Source organism: Mchenga conophoros, linkage group LG12 (genome assembly GCF_057382185.1).
Source record: "Mchenga conophoros isolate Kocher_MC1m ecotype Shallow Benthic linkage group LG12, M_conophoros_male_GT1.1, whole genome shotgun sequence".
In the NCBI taxonomy this organism is placed as follows: Eukaryota; Metazoa; Chordata; class Actinopteri; order Cichliformes; family Cichlidae; genus Mchenga; species Mchenga conophoros.
Window position 1 is genome coordinate 16,656,901 of NC_140537.1, and position 24,021 is coordinate 16,680,921.

General features: G+C 40.5%; 3 protein-coding genes and 2 non-coding genes across 11 annotated transcripts in view; 3 read left to right on the forward strand and 2 right to left on the reverse strand.

The window, feature by feature from the left end:
- Window positions 1-58: 58 nt before the first annotated feature.
- Window positions 59-4,784, reverse strand: LOC146562377 (uncharacterized). 3 transcript variants are annotated; one of them, XM_085294104.1, is made up of 2 exons: window positions 4,713-4,784; window positions 59-1,726 (listed from the first exon to the last, which is right to left on the reverse strand). In XM_085294104.1, exon 2 carries the CDS (start codon window positions 1,681-1,683, stop codon window positions 1,015-1,017), a length of 669 nt encoding a protein of 222 aa, XP_085150230.1. In that variant the 5' UTR covers window positions 1,684-1,726; window positions 4,713-4,784; the 3' UTR covers window positions 59-1,014. The 3 variants fall into 3 exon arrangements, with proteins under 3 accessions (XP_085150230.1, XP_085150229.1, XP_085150228.1); XM_085294103.1 differs by lacking the exon at window positions 4,713-4,784 and adding an exon at window positions 2,231-2,816 and having other exon boundaries at window positions 59-1,700; XM_085294102.1 differs by lacking the exon at window positions 4,713-4,784 and adding an exon at window positions 2,231-2,816 and having other exon boundaries at window positions 60-1,726.
- Window positions 2,346-2,419, forward strand: trnai-aau (transfer RNA isoleucine (anticodon AAU)). Its single transcript has one exon. It is a non-coding gene; the product is annotated as a tRNA-Ile (tRNA).
- trnaf-gaa (transfer RNA phenylalanine (anticodon GAA)) lies at window positions 2,749-2,821 on the forward strand. The gene has a single exon. It is a non-coding gene; the product is annotated as a tRNA-Phe (tRNA).
- fam81b (family with sequence similarity 81 member B) lies at window positions 2,958-16,143 on the reverse strand. Of its 3 annotated transcripts, none has more exons than XM_085294098.1 (9): window positions 16,026-16,143; window positions 13,769-14,119; window positions 13,055-13,262; window positions 11,875-11,993; window positions 10,258-10,387; window positions 8,097-8,203; window positions 5,940-6,075; window positions 4,713-4,914; window positions 2,958-3,476 (listed from the first exon to the last, which is right to left on the reverse strand). In XM_085294098.1, the coding sequence occupies exons 2-9, from the start codon at window positions 13,804-13,806 to the stop codon at window positions 3,352-3,354; spliced, it is 1,065 nt and encodes a 354-aa protein (XP_085150224.1). In that variant the 5' UTR covers window positions 13,807-14,119; window positions 16,026-16,143; the 3' UTR covers window positions 2,958-3,351. The 3 variants fall into 3 exon arrangements, with proteins under 3 accessions (XP_085150224.1, XP_085150223.1, XP_085150222.1); XM_085294097.1 differs by lacking the exon at window positions 16,026-16,143 and having other exon boundaries at window positions 13,769-13,815; window positions 14,012-15,939; XM_085294096.1 differs by lacking the exon at window positions 16,026-16,143 and having other exon boundaries at window positions 13,769-15,939.
- Window positions 16,144-16,346: 203 nt separating this feature from the next.
- The window catches only part of LOC146562381 (multiple C2 and transmembrane domain-containing protein 1-like), a 148,125-nt gene continuing 140,450 nt past the window's right edge, over window positions 16,347-24,021 (forward strand). For all 3 annotated transcript variants that reach the window (XM_085294086.1, XM_085294088.1, XM_085294087.1), the window contains exon 1: window positions 16,347-16,880. In XM_085294086.1, the coding sequence (XP_085150212.1) occupies window positions 16,347-16,880 (534 nt within the window). The remainder of the gene's footprint in view (window positions 16,881-24,021) is intronic.

Sequence of the window (24,021 nt, forward strand, 5' to 3'; positions counted from 1 at the left end):
GCTAAAGTAGTTTATGTTTAATCACACTAGCTTACAGAAAATTTGAGGTTCGGTTAACAGAGGATTAATGAGCAGAGAGGCTTGTATGGACATATGATTAGCAAATCTGAGAAAAACACCCAGGTCACCTTTTTATATTGTGTTGATTTCACTTGTAGTATCCTATAGTACAGCAGTTTCTCCTTTCCTTCCTTCTTACTTTGTATGACTCTCATTGCTCTGTACCATTTGTTAGGACATTTACCTTTGAAAAACAGTTTTTTATTATTATCTTGAAATGACGATTTTCCCCCACGTCTTCAGCTTTGCCTATCGGCCACAGCTTCCAAGACTATCTCTTAGTGACACACAAATGGGAAATTACTTAAACTTAAAATATTCAATTCAATTCTATTTTATTTGTACAGCACCAAATCACAACAACAGTCACCTCAAGTCGCTTTATATTGTAAGTTGAAAACTCTACAATAATACATACAGAGAAAAACCCAACAACCACACGACCCCATATAAGCAAACACTTTAGCCACAGTGGGAAGGAAAAACTCCCTTTTAATAGGAAGAAACCTCTGGCAGAATCTCGCTCAGGGAGGGCGGCCATCTGCTGCAAACTTTTGGGGTGAGAGAAGGAAGGCAGGATAAAAGACATGCTGTGGAAGAGAGCCAATATGTCTGTTCTAGTTCTTATTCTTAGAAGTCATCAGTTTATGGACTTTGATATGACAACAATGATATTTATTGTAATTCTTCTTTTATTTTGGTAAATACAGCAGATCACCTTTCTTGTTTCCATATAACAATAGCATGAATAAAAATCTAATAATCGAAGAGTGATACAGTCGGGATACGAAATTAACGTTTTAATAAAGTAAACAAGATACATCCAGCATTAACTATTGGAAAATATTGCACCAGCTGTGTCAGCTTGTCTGCTGTTGGCCCTGCTATGACACATTGGTTGATAAACAGGCACATGGACATCGCCTATCCAGTTTTTTCTACCTTACTGGACTGTCATGGTCTTCCTGGACAGAAGTGCTTGGACATAAGAATGCAGAGGTTCTGCCCACACTTCCAGCACTGTTGCTTGATATGTTGGGCGCCCTGCTGTGTCTTTCTCTTGCAAAGGGGACACACATCAGCAGAATCACCATCTCCTCTTCCAGACTTTTTGGATGTTTTTGCAAGAAGCTCCTGAAGCTCTGTCCTTATGGTATCTGGTGCATTTGCAATGGCCACCACAGTCACTCTTTTGGGATCAAACACACAATCTTCCTCCATGCCACTTTTCACAGATATCATGCCACATTTGGGGGGCACCCAGGCAGTGTCGTAGCCATGTGTGTGCCATGTGAGCTGCATAGGATGGTTGTCCTTGTCAATACGTTTGACGCGGCCAACGCGCACACGCAGCTCGAGAACCACACGGTTTGAAGAGCTGCTGTTCTTTGGATAACTGGCTGCTTTTTTCTTATCACGGCTGACATAGACACCCCTTCCCAGCATGCCACTTGATGATTGTTTAAAGCCATTTGCAATAATGAGACGTGCACTGGCAACGCTGGTCCCATGGTACATAGTGTAGACTCCCCGGTTCTGAGGTCTCTGCGACGGCTCTAGCAACACACCAGTATAAGAGGCACCATCGTCTACCACCTCCCAGCCATAGAATTGCACAGACATCCTGATATGAGAATGGCCTGCAGAGGATGACGAAGATTTGCAGCTGTGAAACACAAGAATGCAATAATTTGTATATTTTGATGAGCAAGAAGAAGAAGGAAAAATCATTTTCACTACTAATAACTACGCTCACTACTAGTAACTCACTGCTAACTAACTACTAATAACTAAAGATGACAGCATGAACATAAAACACTTTCAGAATTACCATTTCCTGAATGTTTCTCATTTTTCATGTTCACGTTCACATTCACATACTGTACACCTGTGCAATTATTTCTCACTTTTAATGTGTCCTCTTCATCCTTTGTTTCTTTTTGTGTATATTTAAAGACTATCTTGCTGTATTTCTTTTATAGCTTTTCGTACCATAGCTTGCTCTTCCCAGTGTACTTCATTCCTTCCTCATATTCTTAGACTAAATCTCCCGTGTGAGCGTAGCTTTCTTCTACAGCATAATTATGTACCCCATGTAGAAAAAGGCTGTCTCATAACTACTTTATCAATGTAGCTCAAGGCTGATTAACGTTAAAAACGTGAACCTTACCGTAAATACGGAGAAGTTTTGTCTGTTTGTGTCCTTTAACTTTCTGATCAGTAGGTTTCGTTTACGGTGTTTGATTACGTCACTCAATGGTATGTGTTTTTTACCGTCAGGGCTAGGCCGGTTAGCTCAGTTGGTTAGAGCGTGGTGCTAATAACGCCAAGGTCGCGGGTTCGATCCCCGTACGGGCCACGAACTTTTTGTTTCTTTTGTTATCCTTCAGGTTTCAGACTGCTGAAAGATTGAGGCCTTCACTGACTGATTACCGAAGCAACATAATCAATTCATATGAACTCCTGATTATTGGCCGAGCAGAATAACAAAAATCGATAAGTTACTGTCTCATCATGGTTGCTTTTAACATTATTTTAATATCTGTTAGGTCACACCATTATAGATTAATAAAGGAGTGTTGCAGGGTAACGTAAGAGCACAATGAAGTGAACAACATCACGACTAGCCAAACGTATCACGTGGCCCACCAATGCCCCTGCGACCACCTCCTTTGCGAGATGTGTGTGGCCGAAATAGCTCAGTTGGGAGAGCGTTAGACTGAAGATCTAAAGGTCCCTGGTTCGATCCCGGGTTTCGGCAGTGTTTTGTATATGCCCCCCAACACCATCACGAGATCAAAAATCTAAAAAAAATTATACGATAAACGGAAGTACTCCTGCAGTTGAGGTGTGTAAGATGAAAGTGACTGACATCTGTTTACAGAAACATACAGGTATTTATATATTTAAAAAATACATCATTTATTAGATAATACTAAAATAATATTCAAAACACAAGTTTATCAGTGTGATATCATTTAAGTACAATGGTATTTAAAGGTTTTACAGTCAAAACATTGCAAAGTTAAAAATGTAGTGAGTTGTGAAAAGGTAGGTATCTTACTTTGAATAACAGCTCTTTGTGATTTGCTAATATACAGTACTTACTGGATCATTTACCTGGTTTTTAAAGAGCAGGTAGATTAAATACAGTTAAAACAGCATTGTTTTTTTATTTTTAAAGATGAATGTAGTAACACCCAGAGGGTTTTACGTCCAAGCCTTTGATCCAAGCTTTTGCTTCAGGATAGGTGTGACAAGAAAAAACAAGTTCCTCTTCAGCGTATGTCACTAGTACTTGAGCACCTTGCTGCGGATGTGGCTGATATCCTTCTCAAGCTTCTCCTTGTCAAGGCGAGATTTGATGTCACATATCTGACTCAGTGATTCAATTGCATCATGCACAGACTGGAACCCTATTCAAACAGAGGCAGGGTGCATAAATCATCACTGAACATAAAGCATCTGAGGTGAAAATAATTCAGGTCATTGTTGCTGGATGAGGGATGTGCTATGATGGTACTGGAAGGACTTTCCTCCTGTGGGCTCATAACATTAAGTCTTTAAAAACCGTCCTAGTTCTAATTTTGAAAGGGTACTGCATTCAACCTGTCATATTTGTGTTTTACTTTTGATTTATTGACATCCTTCATCTTGCTCTGTCTCTTGTCCCTGTGGTCTCCCCCCTATTCTATGCTTAATTGCTCCCAATCATTACTTATATTTTTAATACCTAGTTAATTATGTAATAGTACATAGAGCTGATGCATTTTTATTACAGAATGTATTCAGTAACAGACTGTGGGGTTGAAAGGCTCCCTTTGAGATATTAAGTATCTTCTCTTTCCAGCTCCATAACTCAATGTCTTTCTTGCCACGAATATTTACAACTCTCATCAATTATGCATTTATTCTCATACCATCTCCTTCTTTCTTTTCATCCCACACTTAAAATAGCACAGTGGATGAATGGCTCTGGAGTGCTGTTAGCAGTGGCTGAGTAGTGATTCATAGATCAGTTTACCCATGGTCTTATTTACCAAGGGAAGTTTGGGCACTTTTCTATATGTCTGCTCTTTAATAAGAGCTGTGGAGTGAGAGAGACTGTCAGGAAGGGAGGCAGATGTGAGATCTAGTGTCAGGCATCCTGGGAAATGAGATGAGGATGGATGTCAACAGCAGCATGATAGGGAGACGAGCTAGAGTATTTGGCAGGCTAGTTGACTGCCTATTCCTGTGGATTGGCTCGCAGCATACTAGCTGTGTTGTAACTACATATGTGCAGGATAAGATCCTTTATACTACTGTTGTACAGCCAATTATTAGACCACATGATGAGCTGGAAAGCATCCGAGCTGAACTCCCGTTTAACATATCAACACCAAGTCAGTGACTACTGTAATTAAAGGAAACAATAAACATCTCATTTGTGGTAAAAATAAATGTTGGCTGCCTGGTGGGGTTAATCGCTTATATTCATTTTACGATTACTTATTATAAGTATTTTTCTTTTTTCCTTTCTTTCTATTTTTCAGACTCTTGTGAATTGCTCTCGCATGTCCATTATTTTCCTTGACGTGTATGGTGAAGAACATGTAGTACATGTGTGTTTGCTCTCTGATGACAGCAAGTTACCAGCAGTGATCACCCACCTTTGTGGTACTGCTGTTTGAGCAGCTGCAGGTCCTGATGAAGGTTGTTCTCCACTAAGGTTATTCTTCTGCTAAGTTTGTCTTCTGAGCGTTTCAGCTGATCATGCCGACTGCGGTCAGCCTGGTTCTGCTGGATGTCAAACTTCTCCACACGTGCCTCCAGGGCAAGCAGGCGGTCAGCCAATCTAGACTCCGCCCCTAACTAAGCACAGCATACACATGAAAATTCAGTTTTTAAACTTGGCGGAGCGTAGTTATATCATTTTCATACTATAGTCCACAACATCTAAAATTAATAAATAAATCATAGCAGAGGTGGGAAGTAATTAAGTAACAAAGTACAAATACTTTGTTACTGTACTTAAATAGAGTAAACAGTGTACTGTCACTGCAGTGGATGGAAATCAGCCAGGACAACTCATGAAACACGTCCTGACATCTGGTTGAATTCAGTTGTGTCCATCCACAAAGAGCAGCATCATAGACTACTGGAGCTCTCAATAGGTGAGTTGTGATTGTTTTCCCACACACTGAACCTACCTTTAACCTCTTGCTTACTAATTTTCCTGTTTAGAGGCAAAGTCACCCTCTACAATCTAGGCAACAGAAAATAGAGCTATTTTTTATTTTCCGTTTTTTCTCTGCTCATGTTCTACTTACCTGATTCAAGCTGAGTACCTTTGTTTAGAAAAATTCAACTTACTTCAACTTCACCTTTTACTGGAGTATTTTTCAGCACTGGTGTCTGTACTTCTACTTAAGTACAGAATGTCTGTTTACCAAAAGTGTGCCACACCATTGCACCACCAGCACCACCCTGAACCACTGATACGAGACAGGATGGATCCATGATTTATGGGGAAGAATTTGGTGTATACAACACGAATCATATATCCATCCTGTCTCGTATCAGTGGTTCAGGGTGGTGGTGGTGCAATGTTGTGACACACTTTTGGCCCCTTTGAGAGACTCACCAGACCACACAACATTTTTTCCATCTCCTATTGTCTGCTTTTAGTGAGTTGTGCAAAGTGTAGCCTCAATTTCCTGTTCACTGACAACCACACCACGTTCAAAGTCAGCTGAATCACCTTTCTTCCCCATTCTCATGCAGGTCATCTTGACCATGTCAATATACCTAAATATGTAGAATTGAACATGTGTACTTAATGAAGTTTTCAGTGAGTGTACATGTCAAACATTTTTAAACCATTATGTATATTGTACCATTTTGTCTTGTAATAGTGAAACCAGCTCCTGGTTGTCCTCGGCATGTGACTGGAGAGAGCTCTTGAGCTGTTGTTCTGTCCAGGTCCTCAATTTTGCTGTTTGCTCCTTGCCCTCGTCAAGCTCTCCTGTCATTCTGCAAAGACACAAGGAATACAAAGTGAACTGTAATAGCTTTACTTCTTTACATTTAGGTAAAGATTTTTCATTTCATAAATGTCTTACGATCTAAAAGTTTACACAGTCTTGCAACTTTCAAGGACATATCAGTTCTTTTCTGCTAGTTTAGCCCTACAGGAAATAAAGTTTGTGTCTATTTAGAAAACCAATGCTTTATTGGCACTTCCACTTCTACTAAATAGCTTTCAAGTAAAAATGTGTGATTGTGTGATTGAGAATGAAAGTACTAAATTAATAATTTGTAACCCGTAAGTTTACTATAAAAGGAACATGCTTTAGGTTTAGCTGTTAAAAAGTCAGTGTTCATAATTTTACAGTCTGGTAATCAGACGTGAGATTTCATCAGCAACAGTGCTTCTTGTTTTGCTTAATGTCACGTCAAGCTCACCACTGAGAAATACCAAAACAGCAGTGTGAAAAACAGTGGTGGGGAATTTTGTGCTCTGTAGCTCTGAATGCTGTATTTGTATTTGGACCATATGAATATTTCTCTCTTTGTAATATCTGTAATATATTTGATGAACAGTACTGAAATGTTTCTGATGGAAGCTGCAACCAAACTGAATGAAATATTGTGTGGACTGTGTAAAACTATCGGACTCAAAAAGTACCTTGAGACCTTCTTTAGTCGTATTCCTCTTGTCTAAAGTGTCCTTGAGACAATCAGTAGACACTCGCCTGTGTGTCACTGCTGCAAATCATTTTTTCTGTACAGGTGTCACAATACTGCACTCCGTTATCATTCCAGCTGCCTAATGCAGTTCACGCTGACACTAGACAACATGACAGTTGGCTTGGCTCTTGTTAGATAAGTTTTCAGAATGCACTTGTCTGCACATATTTGAAAGTCAGCTTGTAAATGTAAAGGGGCAGTCTGTGATGCCCTTTAATTTGAAGTCCTTGTGGCCTTGTCTGGCATATTTATTTCATTTCAAATGTTTTTTCTGTTATATCTGCAGACATGGTCTCTAGTGCCCAACTGTCCCTGCATCGCCACCTCCAGCGGACACTGGATCTCATCACTTAAAAAACAAAGGTCATCCTGACTGACTACCTTTTTGAGACTAATGAGGCCTTTAATGACTAAACTGCATCTAAGAAAATCTCCCAGCAAGTGTGGCTCAGTGTAGTCATACATGAGACAGTCAGAACAAAAAGAACCAATGACACCCAGGATTCAAAATCCAATAAACTCTCTTTGTAGACTGAACATTAATAAATAAAAAAAAAATCTTTCTGACATCAGCAGTGCCTACTTTCAAAAAATGACCTGGCCACTTAAAAACAAAAAAACAAATTAGGTTGAGTAGCGTGTAGACAACATCACTCGGTATGTTTCATCTTTTCCAGCTCTATCCATCAATGGTCAAGCACAACCTAGGTGGGTGGATGGATATATAATATATTAAATCTATAATCCAAATAAAATAAAGGAAGCCTCTTTTTTTTGGGTGCTTGTTTTCAACATTATTATTGTGACGCATTTCAGAAACACAAAAATCGCCTATTTTTATCTGTTCTTTTGGCTCTAATATGATCAGTGGGCTGCTTTCCATTGCAGGTACAACATTATTAAATAGAACATATCTATCATTCGCGTCTCTCTGTTTCTAAAATGTTTATATATTGCTTCCAGCTGACATTATTTCTCAGACGGAATAGTAAACGGACAACAAGCTTTCACCATTATTGTGCCTCCTGCATTAATATTTCAGGGTGAATGTGGCTTGGGAATGTGTAGCCCTGGAGCAGCTGTAACTATAGTTGGGAATGGTTGTAGGTAAGAATTTATGTTGGTGTTTTGAGGAACACTATTAAACAGCAAATCAACTAAGAAAGTTGTCAACTTTTCACAGTAGCTGCCAGAAAATGCATGATCAGCAGCTAAATTCATGGAATGACCTGGTGCAGTGTTGGGTGTCTCCAGGAATCCTTAGTACCACAACATTAGGTTTGTTGCATGATTAACAGTCTTACTTGTCTTCTAATAGCTTAACTTGTCTACGCAGATCAGACATCGAGTTTTTTAGGTCCTTAGAAGACTTTGTCAGTGAGGCCTCCAGTCTTCTAAGCTCAACATGAATCTGGTGACAAGAAAACACACAAACATAATCGTCAGCTTTGTTTCTGACCTTTACCCTTTTGTGTTTTCTGCTTTGCTGAGCAGACTGTGCTATGCACCACTCCTGTGGCCACTCATGACTGAGAGTTACACCGGTGACCCACTTTGTATGCGTTTTCAATTATTTTTATGGTAGGCGCTTGACCACTGGCCCACAGCTAATGTGCTGTCATCACAGTGATTTACCACCCCATACTACCAACACAACTGAAGGCTGGCTGAATCAGCGAGAGTGTTGAAGGCACTTTTGGTTGCTTTAGGTCAAGTAAAAAGCATTATAATATGTGACATACTTATCGTAATCCAGGGTTTTCATATTTTCTATAATGCTGACCTTGTCAAAAAAAAAAAGGTAGGGTTTGGGTGGGAGGTGTAGGTGGGGGTGGGGTGAAAGCTTTTTTATGACGACCTTGACATCCCATTTGAATTTATTTCCCATCTCATTTCTTTCTTTCAAACTCTGGTTATGACTGAGCCTCTGAGTTTGTTTGATAAGGTCAAACTCACTCAGCAGCAGTAAGCTCCAAATGTCATCCCATCACAGCTCAGCTAGCCATCCTCTCTCGGATAAACAGCAAAATATACTCACTGGGCCACTTTGTTAGGTACACCTGTTTAACTGCTTGTTAACTTAGTGGATTTAAGTATGTGGATGTGGTCAAGATGACGAGCTGAAACTAAATATTTTGGATGAAAGGTTATTTAAGCGACTTTGAACATGATATGATTGCTAGTGCCAGGTTGGCCTGGTTGTTTAAGAAACTGCTGATCTACTGGGATTTTCCTGCACAACCTTCTCTAGGGTTAGGGTTAAGATGACCTGAAAAGGAGAAAATATCCAATGAGTGGAAGTTCTTAGGGTGACAATGGCTTGTTGATGCTAAGCGTCAGAGGAGAATGGTCTAAAAGCTTCAGGCTGCTGAGAAAGCAACCTGAAGTAAAATAACCACTTTCTATATCCAAGATATCCAGAAGTTCATCTCTGAACATAGGACATGAAAAATTGAAGCAGATGGGCTACAGCAGCAGAAGACCACAAAATGTACCTCTCCAGTTACAATTTGCCTGGACTCACTAAAACTGCACAACTGAAGATGTTGCCTGGTCTGATGAACCTGCAATTGCTGTATTCAAAAGTTAGGGTCATCATTTGGCGCAAACAGGATGAAAGGATGGATCTGTCCCGCCTTGTATCAGCAGTTCAGACTGCTGGTGATGATGGTGTGATGATGAGTATTTTCTTGTTTGCTTTGGGCCTCTTAGTACCAGATGAGTATTGTTTGGACACCACAGCCTATGCGAATATTGGCCTCCACAGTCAGGAGAGCACCTTTTGTATGTGGCAGAATAAGAGATTCAAAGCATGGATGCGCAGCTGACATATCTGTAGCAATCGTGAAATATTATCATGTCAATATGGACCAAATTCTCCAAGGAGGTTTTCTTGCACCTTGCTTAATCTATGCCACAAAAAATTCAGGCACCTCTGAAGTCAAAAGGAGGCCCAACCCAGTACTAGCAAGGTGTACCTAATAAAGTGTACAGTGCAGATAAATACTATTCATATTACCAGATTATGATCCTTTCAATGCATCAAGCTTTCAAATAAACGCAACCTCTCTCTACAAATGTAAAAAAAATAATAATGACAATAACAAAACAGTACATTATCCTTTAGTTTGGGAACAGAGAATTCAAATGAATGAATGAATATTGTGTTGAGCGTGTGTTTAGATAGAGGAGATGCAAGGGGTAATGATCATGAATGCCAGTTCATGCCAGTATGCTATCATACTGGAGAATAATGCTTTTGATGGCATCAATGTCACAGAGATAAAAAAAAAAGAACCTAAATATGGCAAATACGTGTTACAATATTAACTTATGACTTGTGAAAACTCTCATTGGGGCACTGGTGTAGTAGCTGATTTGCACACAGTGCAAAGTTTTGCTCAACTGCTCTCGCAACTCCTTTTCTGCTAAACCCTTGTCAGCATGCATACGTTTTTTCCCCACCTTGTCCTCCAGCTCTTTGAGCTGTCCATTCACAGCTTCGCTGAGCTCTCGAACCTCCCTCTGCAGTCTGATCACCTGCTGCTCTCTGAAGCTCACGTCAGCGCTCAGCTTGGCAATGCTGGAATCACACCTGCGATAATAGGTGGGGAAGAACAGAGAGCTGGTGAGAGACCACTGAATGAGAAAAATGGGATTGAAGGGAGTTTGGGGAAGGTGTGAAGACAGAGGGATGAGCAAAAGACTAGAAAAAAAAAAGTTGTATAATAGAATCACAAAATTAGAATGAAAAAATGTTACACTGCTGTTATCAATTTGCAAAGCAAGATCATGAAATAAATAAGAAGAAGAGGCTCTGGTAAAACCTTAGCAGTGAGGATGGTTACTCTGAACAGATTTCAGTGGTCACTTGTTTGCATCTACTAATGACTCACTGGTACAAAGACGCTCCCACCCACCCAAAAAATAACTATGAGAATAAATTAACCCTCTCAAGGCAGACGTTGCCGATTTGCAACAGTTAAAAACTAACAACCTGATTACCCCACATACATATTTTATGAGTTTTTTTTACTCAGAAAACTTAATTTGAACCTGAGAGGGTTAAGTGAGAAATCTGTTTATCACCAAAAGCAATTAGGACGTTGCAAAAACACAACTTACAGCCTCTGACTTGGAAAATGTTGCTTTTAGCAAACTTTGAATTCAGTTGAAGCGATAAGTATCAACTGCAGCAACTCTTTTAATCAGCATGACAGTACAGCTTCCTTCCTTTCATTGCTTGGTTCAAGATGTCAGCCTGTTAAGGCTTTCTCTTACGGCTTTATTGGGCCTGCCTGTGTGAGTGCGTGTCTTTAAAATATTTGTGATAAACGATTGGTCTGAAATTTGAGTTTTTCCCTGGAGACCAGTCCAGTGCTTCTCTTAATGGCTTCACTGACCAGTGCCAACCAACACAAAAACCACTGGCCCTTAGCTTACTTGATTAATTATGAACAACATGAAAGAGGCTATCACACTGACCACTTGTTTTTCTTCTTCTCTCTTTATTGGACCCTGCATCAGCCCCATTTCCACCCCCTGAAATCTCACTGATATGCCTGCTTTGTAAATGACATATCTTTGTCTTCTATCTCTTTACACATGAAATGCACTGATCAGTGGATGCCAGAAGTGTTAGAAATAATTAGGTCTAGGCAACTACACATCAAAAGGCCAATCACAATGTATGTGAGATGGCAGACACTTTTCAGCAATCCAGTGCAGTAAGTGTGATGTGCACAGAATCACAGAATAATGAGCAAGTGCTAATCAGCATCTAAAGTGCATTTAAACCTGGGAACCTCACCCAGGTGGGAACAAAATAATTGCATCTGTGCATGTCTGTGTGTATGCCAGGACTGATTTGAGGTCGTGCAATGGCGAAGAGTTGCTAGACAGAATGAAGGCTAAACAATTTCACTCCATTAGGGAGTGAGAAAAACACGCAGGGTATCAGCGAGGAACGTCAGATCACTCCAGTCAATTGAAATAATGCCTTCTTGTTTCCTTCACTTGCTGTTCAGTTTTTTTCTCAGCATTTGAAAGCAATGTCTGACTCAGGACTCACACAGTGCCTACCTGGCTACTCTTCCTCTCAGGTCTCCGACGCCAGCTGTGTTTTTCTGGTCCATGTTTTGAACAGCGTGTGCCACTCCAGAAGTGACAGAGTCCCGCTGGGCCATCTCTTTCTCTAATTCCTTTACCCAGAACAAAGACAGCATGTTTCACATTTGTTAAAAAAAAGATGTGACTGTTTTCCCAGCAAATTAAGTGAAAAAACAGATGAGGAAGTAAATGATTTGTTTGGAAAGTACCAGCAGGAAGCTTCAGATTTGAACTAATTATGCAGCATTCAATGCCATCAAGATAAACATTAAATGCAAACGACACGTGCTTCGCTACAAAAGCTCACTTAAAACTGGCAGAATTTCATCAGTGCACTTGCATGACTGATTGCTGTATAGGCTGCATGTGTAAAATAACCTCAAATCAAATGGATTACCCTCTGGCATTATCATGAAAGCAAACAGTGTGACTGTGTGATGTGGCTTACATTTGATTTTGCAAAGTATTCAGTCCTTTACTTAGTTGATTGCTTCTTGATTTGCAGGATTAATTAGTTTGTTGGCATTCATATAATATTTCAAACGATGATAGCCTCTAATCATGCTAATGGCCCATTTGGTATACACTAATGAAGCTGAATGTTTCATTCCGGTGCCATACTTCTGTAAGGCAGCTTTCAGAGAGTGGTTTGATGTTCTGCTCAGTGAAAGATGACTCCAAACACCCTCACACTTGTTCCGCGAGACTAAGATCCATGTACTCTTTTGCAGTTCTTCTGCTTGACTGTCAGGAGAATAGCTGTTAGAATTTAAACGCATAACTTGAGAGTATTTAGTTAACCACATACTGTGCACATGATCACTTTATGCTTATACAGACAAAATGTGCATGAGCTGATGATGGCGAGAAGTCAAGTAGGCTTTATTTGAGCACTGCACCATTCTATCAGGTGTAATCAAATCAGCTGGGAGTTTGTGGGCATGAGTTGGCGTGGGTGTGCTGCACATCAAACAATACAAGGAGAAGAGAACAGCCAGAAAAGGAGACAATCAGCACATATGCTTGACTTCACCCACCTAAAAGACGTACAGCATATTCCACACAAAACAAGAAAAAGACTTACACAATACTTTAATACCTAAACATGCATGCAACAGCACTTTTCACAACTTACTTCCACCACCTTGCATACCTGTATGCCCATGCTGAGTTGTTTAACAATACGTGTAATGGTGAGTATGTGATTCTCCAACAGCTTACGGGACAGTGCCTCAATTTGGACAGAGCCATGGCTGGACTGCAGACCAGCTGTCACCTCCTCTTTGATTCTGAGAGCTTGTTCTAGCAGCACAGCTAGCGGCCTATCCTGACTCCTCAAACGACCTTCCAAGACATCTGGCCTTAATCAGGAAGTAAACAAAAAAATATCAAGCTTATAATGTTTTAGAAGCTCTTTGTTGGGGTTTTTAGTATTTAGAAGATGCAAAAACATGTGTTGCAAATATTGCAAAGTCATGTTGAAGAAGAAAAAAGTCATTTTAAAGTGCAATTCTACAAAGAGTTGATCTACTAAGAGAGAGAATGTAGATGGATTGAAATGTTGTACATTGGTTTTCATGCCCTTGGGTTCTGTCTTCATGTCCCTGTGCATGCTGTGTTGGACCTGTCTGAGGCTGTTGTGGATTAAGGATTAATTTTATCAGTTTGATTCACAGCGGTGTCGAAAGGTTCACAACCTTAATTCAATCCCATCAGCGAGCGGTCGACGTACATCTTATTCACCTCTTAAGCGCAGATCAGATTTTAAACTGAATTAGCAACCCACACAAATTGAAAGTGAAAAGTAAATGACTGCAATATACTGAATGTATGCACTGAATACGGATATGTGAATGAGAAAGGTTACCTTGTGTGACGCTGTGTGTCAGACTGATGATGAGACATCCTTATTGTCTACAAAGAGATATGTATTAAATATATTAGTGTGATAGTTTCCACTCAAATATCCTCCTTATCATTCTTTTTGTTAAAATAAGCATATTATATATTCTATCTCTCACTGGGAGCATCACGAGACATTTTGAACATTTTGGATAAAGACGTTAAACAAATGTTGCTATTTTTTTATTTGTCATATAAGAATACTCACAGGTCTGTGCTGTTCTTCAGCCAGCTTTAGAGATTATGTGTTTGTGTTGTCACTTGGTAACTGTGGTCTCCTTTCATGGGGGTGTGCCTGCCTGCCAGTGTGAACAGTCTTGCAAAAAAAAAAAATGCATTGTCTATGTGGCGAGGCAGTTTAACTCTGCAAAATATTTGATGACCAGAAAGCGTGAACATAGTTGTAATTCGTAGAAATGTTGCTGAGAAACTGGTCAGCCTTCTTAGCAGCAGTTCTCGTGACAACATACCTCAAAACACCAGCTTTTAAAAAAGCGGTTATTGAGATAACCTAATACCTTTTTCAATTTTTTGCTGTTATTTTTCATCCCAACTTTGATAGTTTGTATTGCCTTCAAATATTGCATTTGACACTCCAGTTCCCTGGAGTTTGTCTTACTGTATTATGCTAATAGTTTAAAATACAGTTTAATCCAGGCTCTTTGCACTGGACCACGAAAGTGCATCATTAAAGCTCCTCTCTATTAGTCCTACAAGCCAGAAAATGCTTATCGTGGAGAGCTTTAAATAAAGCTTAGGGTGGGCAATGACTGTACAAATACAAATGCTCTGTAATTTAATTAAAATCCAGAGTCACTAAATCCCTTTATTACACTGATAAAAGTAAGACAGACTCCCCCATGGATCGTTTGGATTTGCTTGTTCCTGTGGGAACAAGGGTGGCAGACATGTTTTTTGATTGGAAACACTTCAAATTAAATAAAAAAGCAAGCTGAATCCTGTGTGGCTTCTTCGGTGAAGAACTTAACCTTAATTTATTGAGGCTACCAACAACGAGGAACCGCTTGTACCAGATAGGTCAGGTTCTAGACTGAGCCTGTGAAACACAACATGTGATTATTTGTACAAGGCATACTCAACTCAATTTAAAGGCTTGACCCAACCCTAAGTATTTGGATTCAGGTGAACAGATCGGATCTCTGCTTCGTTTAATCACAGGATACACAGTGTTTCAAGTGTGGTAGTGGCTCTGAATTAGATGTAGTTATACTCATGAAAGAAAATATTTCATGTCTATGTATCTCTCTCCCTCTCTGTTACACACACACAGTGGATTAGTCTCTTATCAATGGGATCAAGGTCATTAAGAGGAAAGGCCTTCTCAGAGTAGACTCATCAGTTTTCCATGGAAGCCCTATAGAAAAGCCTGGGAGCCGAAAGGGACAGTTTGGCTTACACCACGATTTACTTAACTTAAAGAGACGTTGAGAGCATTTCAGCATCCTGTTAGCTGTAAATGAAAATGGTTCATTTTGGGAGATGACAGAAATTTCAAGCAAAGAGAACCTGAATCTCTAATCCATCCCTGAATTCATGGCACAGCACCAAAGACTGATGATAATTTTCTGATTAATCCGTGTTCTTCATTCTTACTGTCTCTGTGTGTTTGTTTCTAAGAGAGAGAGGACACAGTGTTAAACAGGAGGGCAGAGAACAGCCAGCACTGAAACAAGGGCCGGGGGGTGGGAGACGTAATGAGTTATTATACATCAGCGCAGCAACTAAAGAGAGAGCTGAGAGAGGGGAGGCTGCTCAGTGATGCCTGCTCGCTGCTGCACGTGGGTGATAACATTCAGTGAAACATATCCAGACTTGCTTAAACAGCGCGAGACCATCCATGTGACAAAGGGGACATCAAGTCTCTGTCTGCACAGCTTTCACAAGGTCAAAAAAGTGGAGGGTTAAAAAAAAATGCACGTATGATAAAGTACTGAAATACAAAGATATAAACTCAGATGGGAATGACATGGGACCCACAATTAAATTATAAACATCTCCACGAGGCACTGTGGGGTACTGTTATGCAATCGCCAGCATACAGATTACCCAGTCAAGTGACACGGTTGGCCAGAGGGCGGCGTGGTGCACCCTTCGTCCTTCATTTGAATACAATAATTAATGGGTAAGTTTGCCTAACCCCTGGTTAAACACCGTGGACGAGAGTCAAAGAAAAGCGGGCGAATAATTTTAAAATCTCTTACGCAATCGCGATGAAGTCACAGCACGTGCTCCAACTTTCATCGCTGAGGTGAGATATCTTAAATCTTACATGAATTCTTGCCTTCCTTCTAACTAGCCCACTGCACAGTGGGACATAAAAATTTACAGAGTAGTCTGCAGAGGCATTCTGCAAGGTTCGCAGGAAGATTGACACCCTCCTTCATCGTCGCACAGCGCGTTTCGTTCTTGGCGCTCTAAAAACTGATCATCAGTGGAAGTGCACCCGAGCCGCAGCTGCCCAACTGTGACATCCGTCCACTATACAGAGTGTGCTCAGGCTGGCTGGCTGCTGCACAGGCACAATGGAGCAAAAATCACCGAAACACGAGAGCACAGCCAAGGGGCAAGAGTCCTTGTCCTACCAGCGGAGAATGTGGAAGAATTTCCAGGAAAAAACCAAGCCGTGGCTGAGCCCGAAACTGGGATCAGAGCGTCGTGGTGCCGGGGGCGCGGAGGGCAGCAAGAAGGAATCGGGGCTTTGGATGTTTAAGAGAAAAAAGAAACAGCTGGACCGGGTATTTTCATCGTCGCAGCCGAACCTATGCTGCTCTACTCCGGCACCTTTTGAGGGAGACAAGGCTCTCGGAAGCGATGCGGTTCCTGGGACCAGCAGCGGCGGACAGCCTCTGCTACAGCTTCTTGGCACGGCTTCTGGGGCCACGGGGAGCAAACCAGAGCTCACGGCGCACGGAAGCCCAAAACTCCCGATGTCCCAGCTGATGGTGTACCAGCAGAAGAGCTCCTCTCTCGGCTCAGCGTGCTTCGAGAAGCTGGTGGTGGACCCGGCCGCTGTGACGGGAGAGGAGGAGCAGCTGCGTAAAAACGCAAGTGATTCTGTGAGTAAAGACTCGTGTAGTCCCAAACGCACACAGGAGCTTTTCTGTTGTCGTACTGTTTTTTCCTCTTTCCCCCCTAAAGCCTGAAAATAGAAGACAGCAGGCAAGACTTTATTGATTTGCTAATTCAATAAACGAGACAAGTTTCATGATTGTGCTGATGCGATGTCCCACTGCCCCTATGCACTCATCTGTTTCCAGTCCGCTGATTTCTTTACTGTCTCCACCATCGAGGACTGTATTGGCCAGATATATACATCCAGTTTCGTTGTAGATTTATGTGGTGATCATAAACAACCTCCCACCTTACAAGCTAATTTGTTTGGTATCATTTTATCATCACAGTTTCTCCATATACGTCGAGCAGACCAGCTGATTTCAGTTTCAAGTCTTTCCTGGTAGGGTTTTTAAACAGACAGCATGCTCTGATGCCATTGGCTTTGTTTAGCCTGCGCACAAACGTTTCTTCCAGGGGGACTGTCCCCTAGACTCACGACCATCTGTCTCAGTGTCCTTGCCTTTAGACAGAGGCTGCAACAGGCCCGTGCATGCCCACAGGTTCATCCTGTCTTTTTTGTTTTCATGAAAAGTGGCTGGTTGTCAAACCAGCGGCACTGGTGGAGATTGATGGCAGGTATATTCCCACACCACACATCATGCTGAGTCAGGGTGCCCCAAGAGAAACCATATGGCAGCAAGCATGAAGGCTAATGGTAACGATTGCATTCACAAAAATCATTCAGCCCAAAACATCAAAGAGAAAACTTCAAGTTTTTAAGTTTCAGTTTCAGTCAAATAAAATGGAATGTCATTTTCAATGTCATAATATTAAATCTCATGAGAACAACACTAAAGATACAGCATGCATAAAATCATATAGGCACATTTTCTTTCACTTGCTCCAAAGCTTTTCATCTCATCATTTTTGAAGTGCTCCAGACTTTTCTGAGCATCATCCAGATTGCTGTCTGAAAGTGATTAAGCACATTAGCACACGTTTCCCTACAGAGGTTGGCAAAAGCTCTGTTATCCATTAAATCTGTATAGGAAAAGTGCACCATGCTCAGCTGTAGAGGTAAATGAAAGAATGCAGTGACTTCATTGAAATTGATCTTACAGCTTCGTCAGTAAGCCTTTCAGTTACATAATGTAGAGAAATGTCATTTTGCCAAATAAAGTTGCCGCATTCAAGCATTAGTTACTTCCTATCGCTGCCATCTTTATCCAAGTTTTTTTGGTCACTTGTTGGCCCTTTCCTTTGCCCGAGAAGAAAGCAGTGGCATAATCTTCCGAGGTTATAGTGCATAGTGCAGCGTTATTGTTCTATCTTATTAGTTTTACTGTATACCTCTATACCAAATAGAGTACAAAGTGCATGATCTGGATCTAATAGTGGAACTAGGAATGGAAAAAAGTGCAACATGAGATGATGGGTGATGAAAGGAAGTAAAGGTAATGAAGACAGATCTAATGGGGTTACAGGTAATGAGACATGACTAGGGGATGAGTTGAGACCACATGAGATAAGATGATATGAAGTGGGAAAAGAGCAGATTAAGATGAGATGCGAACAAGTGAAGAGACAGGAGATGAGGACAGATGAAGTAGGATTGGGTTTGCTTCTTTAATACCTGAGGGAAAAATAGTTAAAAACAAAAAACACACTGACAAATAATCTAGCTTTGCATCATCATGCATTTGCACGTGCATTTTCGTGCATACACCCTGATTGCACAGGTTTGATGATGCATTTGTGTTTCCTCAGCCAACAGAAAATGTGACACTAAAAAATGTACTTTTACTGTTAGAATAAGTATTCTAGCTAGCATTTCATAAATGAAATAAGAGAATATGTAACATGAAAATTCATTTTGTAATTTGATTTGGAAAGTGAGAGATGTAAGGGATTGCTGCCAAGCTCTGTAAGTAATTTCATTGTTGACTCAAGTGCATTTAACTTTGCTGTTTTCAATGCAGTGGAGAGGTTTGTGAAAGTTTTTCTATATGTGTTCGCAGTGGCTGCAGTCAAACATGACTGATATTTGTGACATTAAGTTTCAGCGCCCTTTACATCATATTCATTTATTTTTTTTAAACATATCTATGAGTTGCGATTTTACTTTTTCCTCTTTCATTCCATCTGCACTCACTGGGTTGGCACTGGATTGGACCCTCTTTTGCTTTCACAGTCGACTTAGTTCTTTTTGGCATAGATTCAACATGGTCCTCCAAACATTCCTCAGAGATTCTGGTCCATATTAACATGACATGACAGTTGGTGTGGATTTGTTGGCTGCACATCCATGATGTGAAACTCCTGTTTCGTCACATCACAGAAGTGCTCTATTGGATTGAGATCTGGAGGCCATGGAGACCAGCTGAACACAGTAAACTCATTGTTATCTACAAGAAACCAGCTTGAGATTATTTGAGCTCTGGTGGTGTGTTATATGTTGGAAGCAACCACGAAAAGATGGGTACATTGTTGTAATAAAGGAATGGACGTGGTGTGCAATGATACACTGGTAGGCTGTAGTGTTTAAATGATGCTTCACTGGTACTAAAATACATAGAATGTCTCAGACATCCTCCTCAATATTACACCACCACCAGAAGCCTGAACCATTGATAGAATGCTTTTATGAAGATCAGCCACTGTCTTTCTAATCTTCTGTTGTCTAATTTTGGGGATCCTGCAAACCGTAGTCTCAGTTTCCTGTTCTTAGCTGACTGGAGTGACTTGGTGTGGTTTTCTGCTGCTGTAGCCCATCTGCTTTAAGGTTCAGCATGTGATGCATTCAGAGCTAAAAGTCAGCACACCTTGGTTGTAACATGTGGTTATTTGAGTTACTGTTGCCTTTCACTTTGAAACAGCGCGACCATTTTTCTCTGACCTGGTTTTTACCCAGAGACCTTCTGTTGACTTTTCAATCATTTTCTGTAAACTCTATCTCGACTGTGTCTACATTCCTAAATGCGCTTAGTTGCTGGTATGTGGCAGGTCATTCATATATTTGCATTAACAAGCAGTGCAGCAGTTGTACCTAATGAACAGATCAGTGAGTGTATATCCTAATAGGGTTTGATAGATTTAGATGTTTCTTGTATGTATGTGTGTTTGAACTGAAGCAAATGGGTCATCATTAACCAAGTCACTAAGTCAACTAACTCATTAACTTAAAGCGTGTTGGTATTTCTGCTGCCTTTTGCCCGTTTGTCACAGCAAAAGGCAGCAGAAAACACTTGTGCTTACATCACATTTTTTAAAACTTCCTCCTTCCTTTTATAGATATGTGCTTTAGTAGTCCTTGACTGATGCGGTCATGTTTCTAACCTTCAGTCTTGCAGAGTAACCTTTCACTCATTACCTGACTGAGCGGCAAGACGCCTGATGTCAAGTACAAAATAATAATATCGACTGGTATGACTCAGGATTTGTGTATATTGTACTCTAATCTGATCTGAAAGTAAAACATAAGATGGAGCAATTAAAAACAAATAAAAAAATCCCAAATCATCTTATTAAAAACTCAAAGAATACATTTTAATATTTTGAGAATAAGAAGTTACTTTTTTTCAGAAAGTGCTTGTAGTCCTCATATGATTCAGTTGTTTGATTTCCATTTAAAAGGAAATCTGTATACAAAGCTTTTTGGAAAATGCAATCTTAAAAGTGTGCACTTGTGTGAAAATAAAACATAAATGACATTGTAGAAATAAAGCATCTTAAATTTTTGCCCGACTGTCTGTCTGTCTGTATTATTATGTGAAAACTAGCTCTCAATGCGAAGTAGGGATAAAAGTATATGTCACAAGTTTGTACTAATACATTTTTAATCCTGACCTCCCTACTCTTCTCTCTTCCCTCACCCTCGAAACCAGCTGTAGCACATGGCTGCCCAACCTGTAGCCTAACTCTGCTGCATGTGTCTTCCTGTTAAAAGGGAGTTCTTACTTCCCACGGCCGCTAAATGCCTGCTCATAGGTTGCTTTTACAATTATTTTTACACTACATTTAGCTCCATCATTCTGCATCCATCATATGTTTATCTCTCATGACACTTGAAGTGTTGCTGTCTGTGGTATTGTGCTGTAGTTGTAATAAGTCACTCTGTGTATTGTGGCCAAAGTAGTTTGTGACCCAGGTGTGGTAAACATTAAAACAAATGTTGTAGCTCTCCCCTCAGCTTGTTTTACTTGTTTAGTATGTATAAACTTAACATTTCATTCAAGATCAACTGAGACATATTTCATTAAAACACAGTCTTTGCCTCTTTTTGTTGCTACTCAGACACTCACTGCTCCTTCTACTTCCAGTTCTCAGTCTCACCCAGAGACTACATCGTGACTTTTTTCTCTTTGCACTCTCCTTTCCTCTGCTCAGCTCATATTTAGTACTTTAAAATATTTAACACTTACCAACCATGGAAGTGGCTTTTGTGTCACAGAGACTGCCGTCACAGCTTACTGCGAAATATAGCTGATGTAAAACAAGTTCTGGGTATTTGTATTGATGAAATCTGTCAGATAATGTTAACCATATCTTTTAAGTGCTTTAAAATGTTCTTAACTTTACATGTTGTGTTAAAAAAAGTAAGTTAGGCAATCTTTTTAGACATTTGGCTTGCTGTTCCAAGCAGCTAACTAAAATCAAAATCTTGCAGACTGATCTTGTCCAGAAATATAAGAAACTGTAACTCAGGGGTAATTTAACCTGTTGTCCTGATTTGCTAATGCACCGACTGTGAAATGAGCTATGTTTGGATGTCCTGTAGGAATAAGTGCATGACTAGTGGTCGTCTTCTGAGTAGTGTTGTGAGAGCAGAATCGCGGGCACTTGGAAACAGTCCATGGCCTCGTTCTTAAAGTGTCTTGACAGCAGCTTAAATCAGGATTCATTGCAGCCCGGGGGGATCATCGGTTGTAACAGACACATGATTGATGCTGACCGCAAAGACGCCTTGGCACTGTGAAGTGAGGCGAAAAAAAACAAAACATTTTCACGTTGACAAAAGACTGACACCATCTGGAAATGTTGATGAGGTTTACTTCTCCACTTTGTGATTGAGTGTGTTGCAGTGCCTGGAGCGTGTTAGTGTTTCTGCCACAGAAAATCCTGAACTATGGTCATATATGCAGACAAGAAACATTTATGAGATTTAATGTGAGTTTGAGGCGCAGCTGAGTGGTTTGCATTGTTTCATGAAGGACTGGAAACCAAAGCCTGTGGCCAGGCCCTTCCCTTCAGGTTTGTCTGTGTTAAGTGCCCACATTTTTGAATGTGAGTCAGCATTAGCTGTCGCTTACGCTCGTTATGAAGCAGTGACCTGACAGCGCGGTGTCTCCTTGCTTTCTGCTCATGCAGTTAACAACGTAGCCTTTTTTAGTTGGATTTTTTGTTTTGTTGCTATGTAAATTATTAGGCTTTCAATATTTTTGTCATTTATTCACAATACTAGTAGAAATTCAACACCAATTAAAAAAATGAGTGGAAGAGTTGAAAATACACTAAAAAGATGCATTTTAGCATTTCAGCTATAGGTTGAATATAAGCAGGTTGATCGGTATTAATATGTAGGTATTATGCAGCTGTCAGAATTGTTCTGGTTCTGCTTTTTCTTTTCTTCTGCTACACCTCTCTGTGTCCTTGAGAGATAATGTTACCTGAATTGTCTCCTTGATATAGTTCTCATCTCCTCTGCCCTCAGTGTTATCCTCTCTGATCGTGACACTCTTCCAGCACAAGACAAATTCAAAGTCCACCCCAGCTTCTCAGGAGAACAGTCTGTGCACTGCAAGCTGGGATCTCAGAGCTGTGACACTGTGTTGCCCTCCAGCATTGCCCTCTGCAGTCTCAGCCACACAGTTTCAAACACGAGAACACACACACACACAAAACGCAGGCACATATAGGCATGCACACTCATTCGCTCAATATGCTCTGAGGCCGTAGTGTTTTTGTGACAAGGTTAAGCATAACAGTGTATGCTGCTAAATGAATCAGAAGTGCTGATGTGCCTTCTTGAATGAGACCAATACACAAGCGAGACAAAGTGATTGATGTGGCTCTGGCGTTTCTCTCACAATAAACTCTCTCATTTAAGTACAGTAGCATTCAGTGATCTGGCATGTACACTGTATTAACCAGAAGTGGTTGCAGACATGATTGACAATCAGAGTGATGAGAGAGCAGGCAGTGACGGGTCAGCCTGTAAATGGTGGATAGAGCTGGGGAATTAGCTTTCTAACTCTTAATGCCCTCCCACATAGATTAATCATCATCAGATCAAAGCAGAGGTTCAGTGTAGGAAGGGGATTCGTGTGTAGGGAGGGTAGTCGAATTTCACATGACATGCCACAATAGCCCATTTTGTGAATATCGGGAAAGTTGTGGTTTATTTAACAAAATATAAAAGTCATTTCCTTGTTTGAGAGGCCAATCAAAGCTTGTGTGTCTCTTACTTTATGTGTCCTCCTCTAACCTTCAACTCTTTTGAAATTTAACAACCTACCAGCTGACACCTTTTAAAAGGTTGGATGCACAAGATGAAAGCAAGGACACAACAGTAACATGACACAGGTGGGGTATGGCCATTCTTACCAGATAAAACAACACACTGTGGCCAGAAGCTGTGTGTGTGTATTTTTTTTCCCAGCTCTTCATGCTAATCACATGCAGATTATTTGCAACTCAATGCAGGCCCCACTTCCTCTGTGGTGAGGAAGAGATATTGAATATTTGTAAATGAGCTTCCTTGTAGCATAGATTAAGCTGCCACAGTGGTCAGCTAGTCATAAGTGTTTTTTATTCTGCAGCTGATCAGGGTCCATGTTGGATCTTTAGTAGCTAAAGTAAATAAAGTAAGAAAAAATGTGTCTGGCATTTCAGTTTAGATTGCCTTCTTATTAATGCATGGTGTGCATATTGCCCTTATGATAATGATTATTTTGAAATATAAATGCAGTTCTCAAATGACTGAAAGCTGTTAATAGAGTGTCAGAGTGAGGCAGGAAAATATTTACAGCGGGAGTCATTTATTTAAAGAGCTGCTTCACTTTTTCCTTGCCTCTTTTAGGGGTTTTTGGTCCACTATTTGATAAAATCTCTGGAATATAGAAGTGAATTTGCTTGACTGTAGGG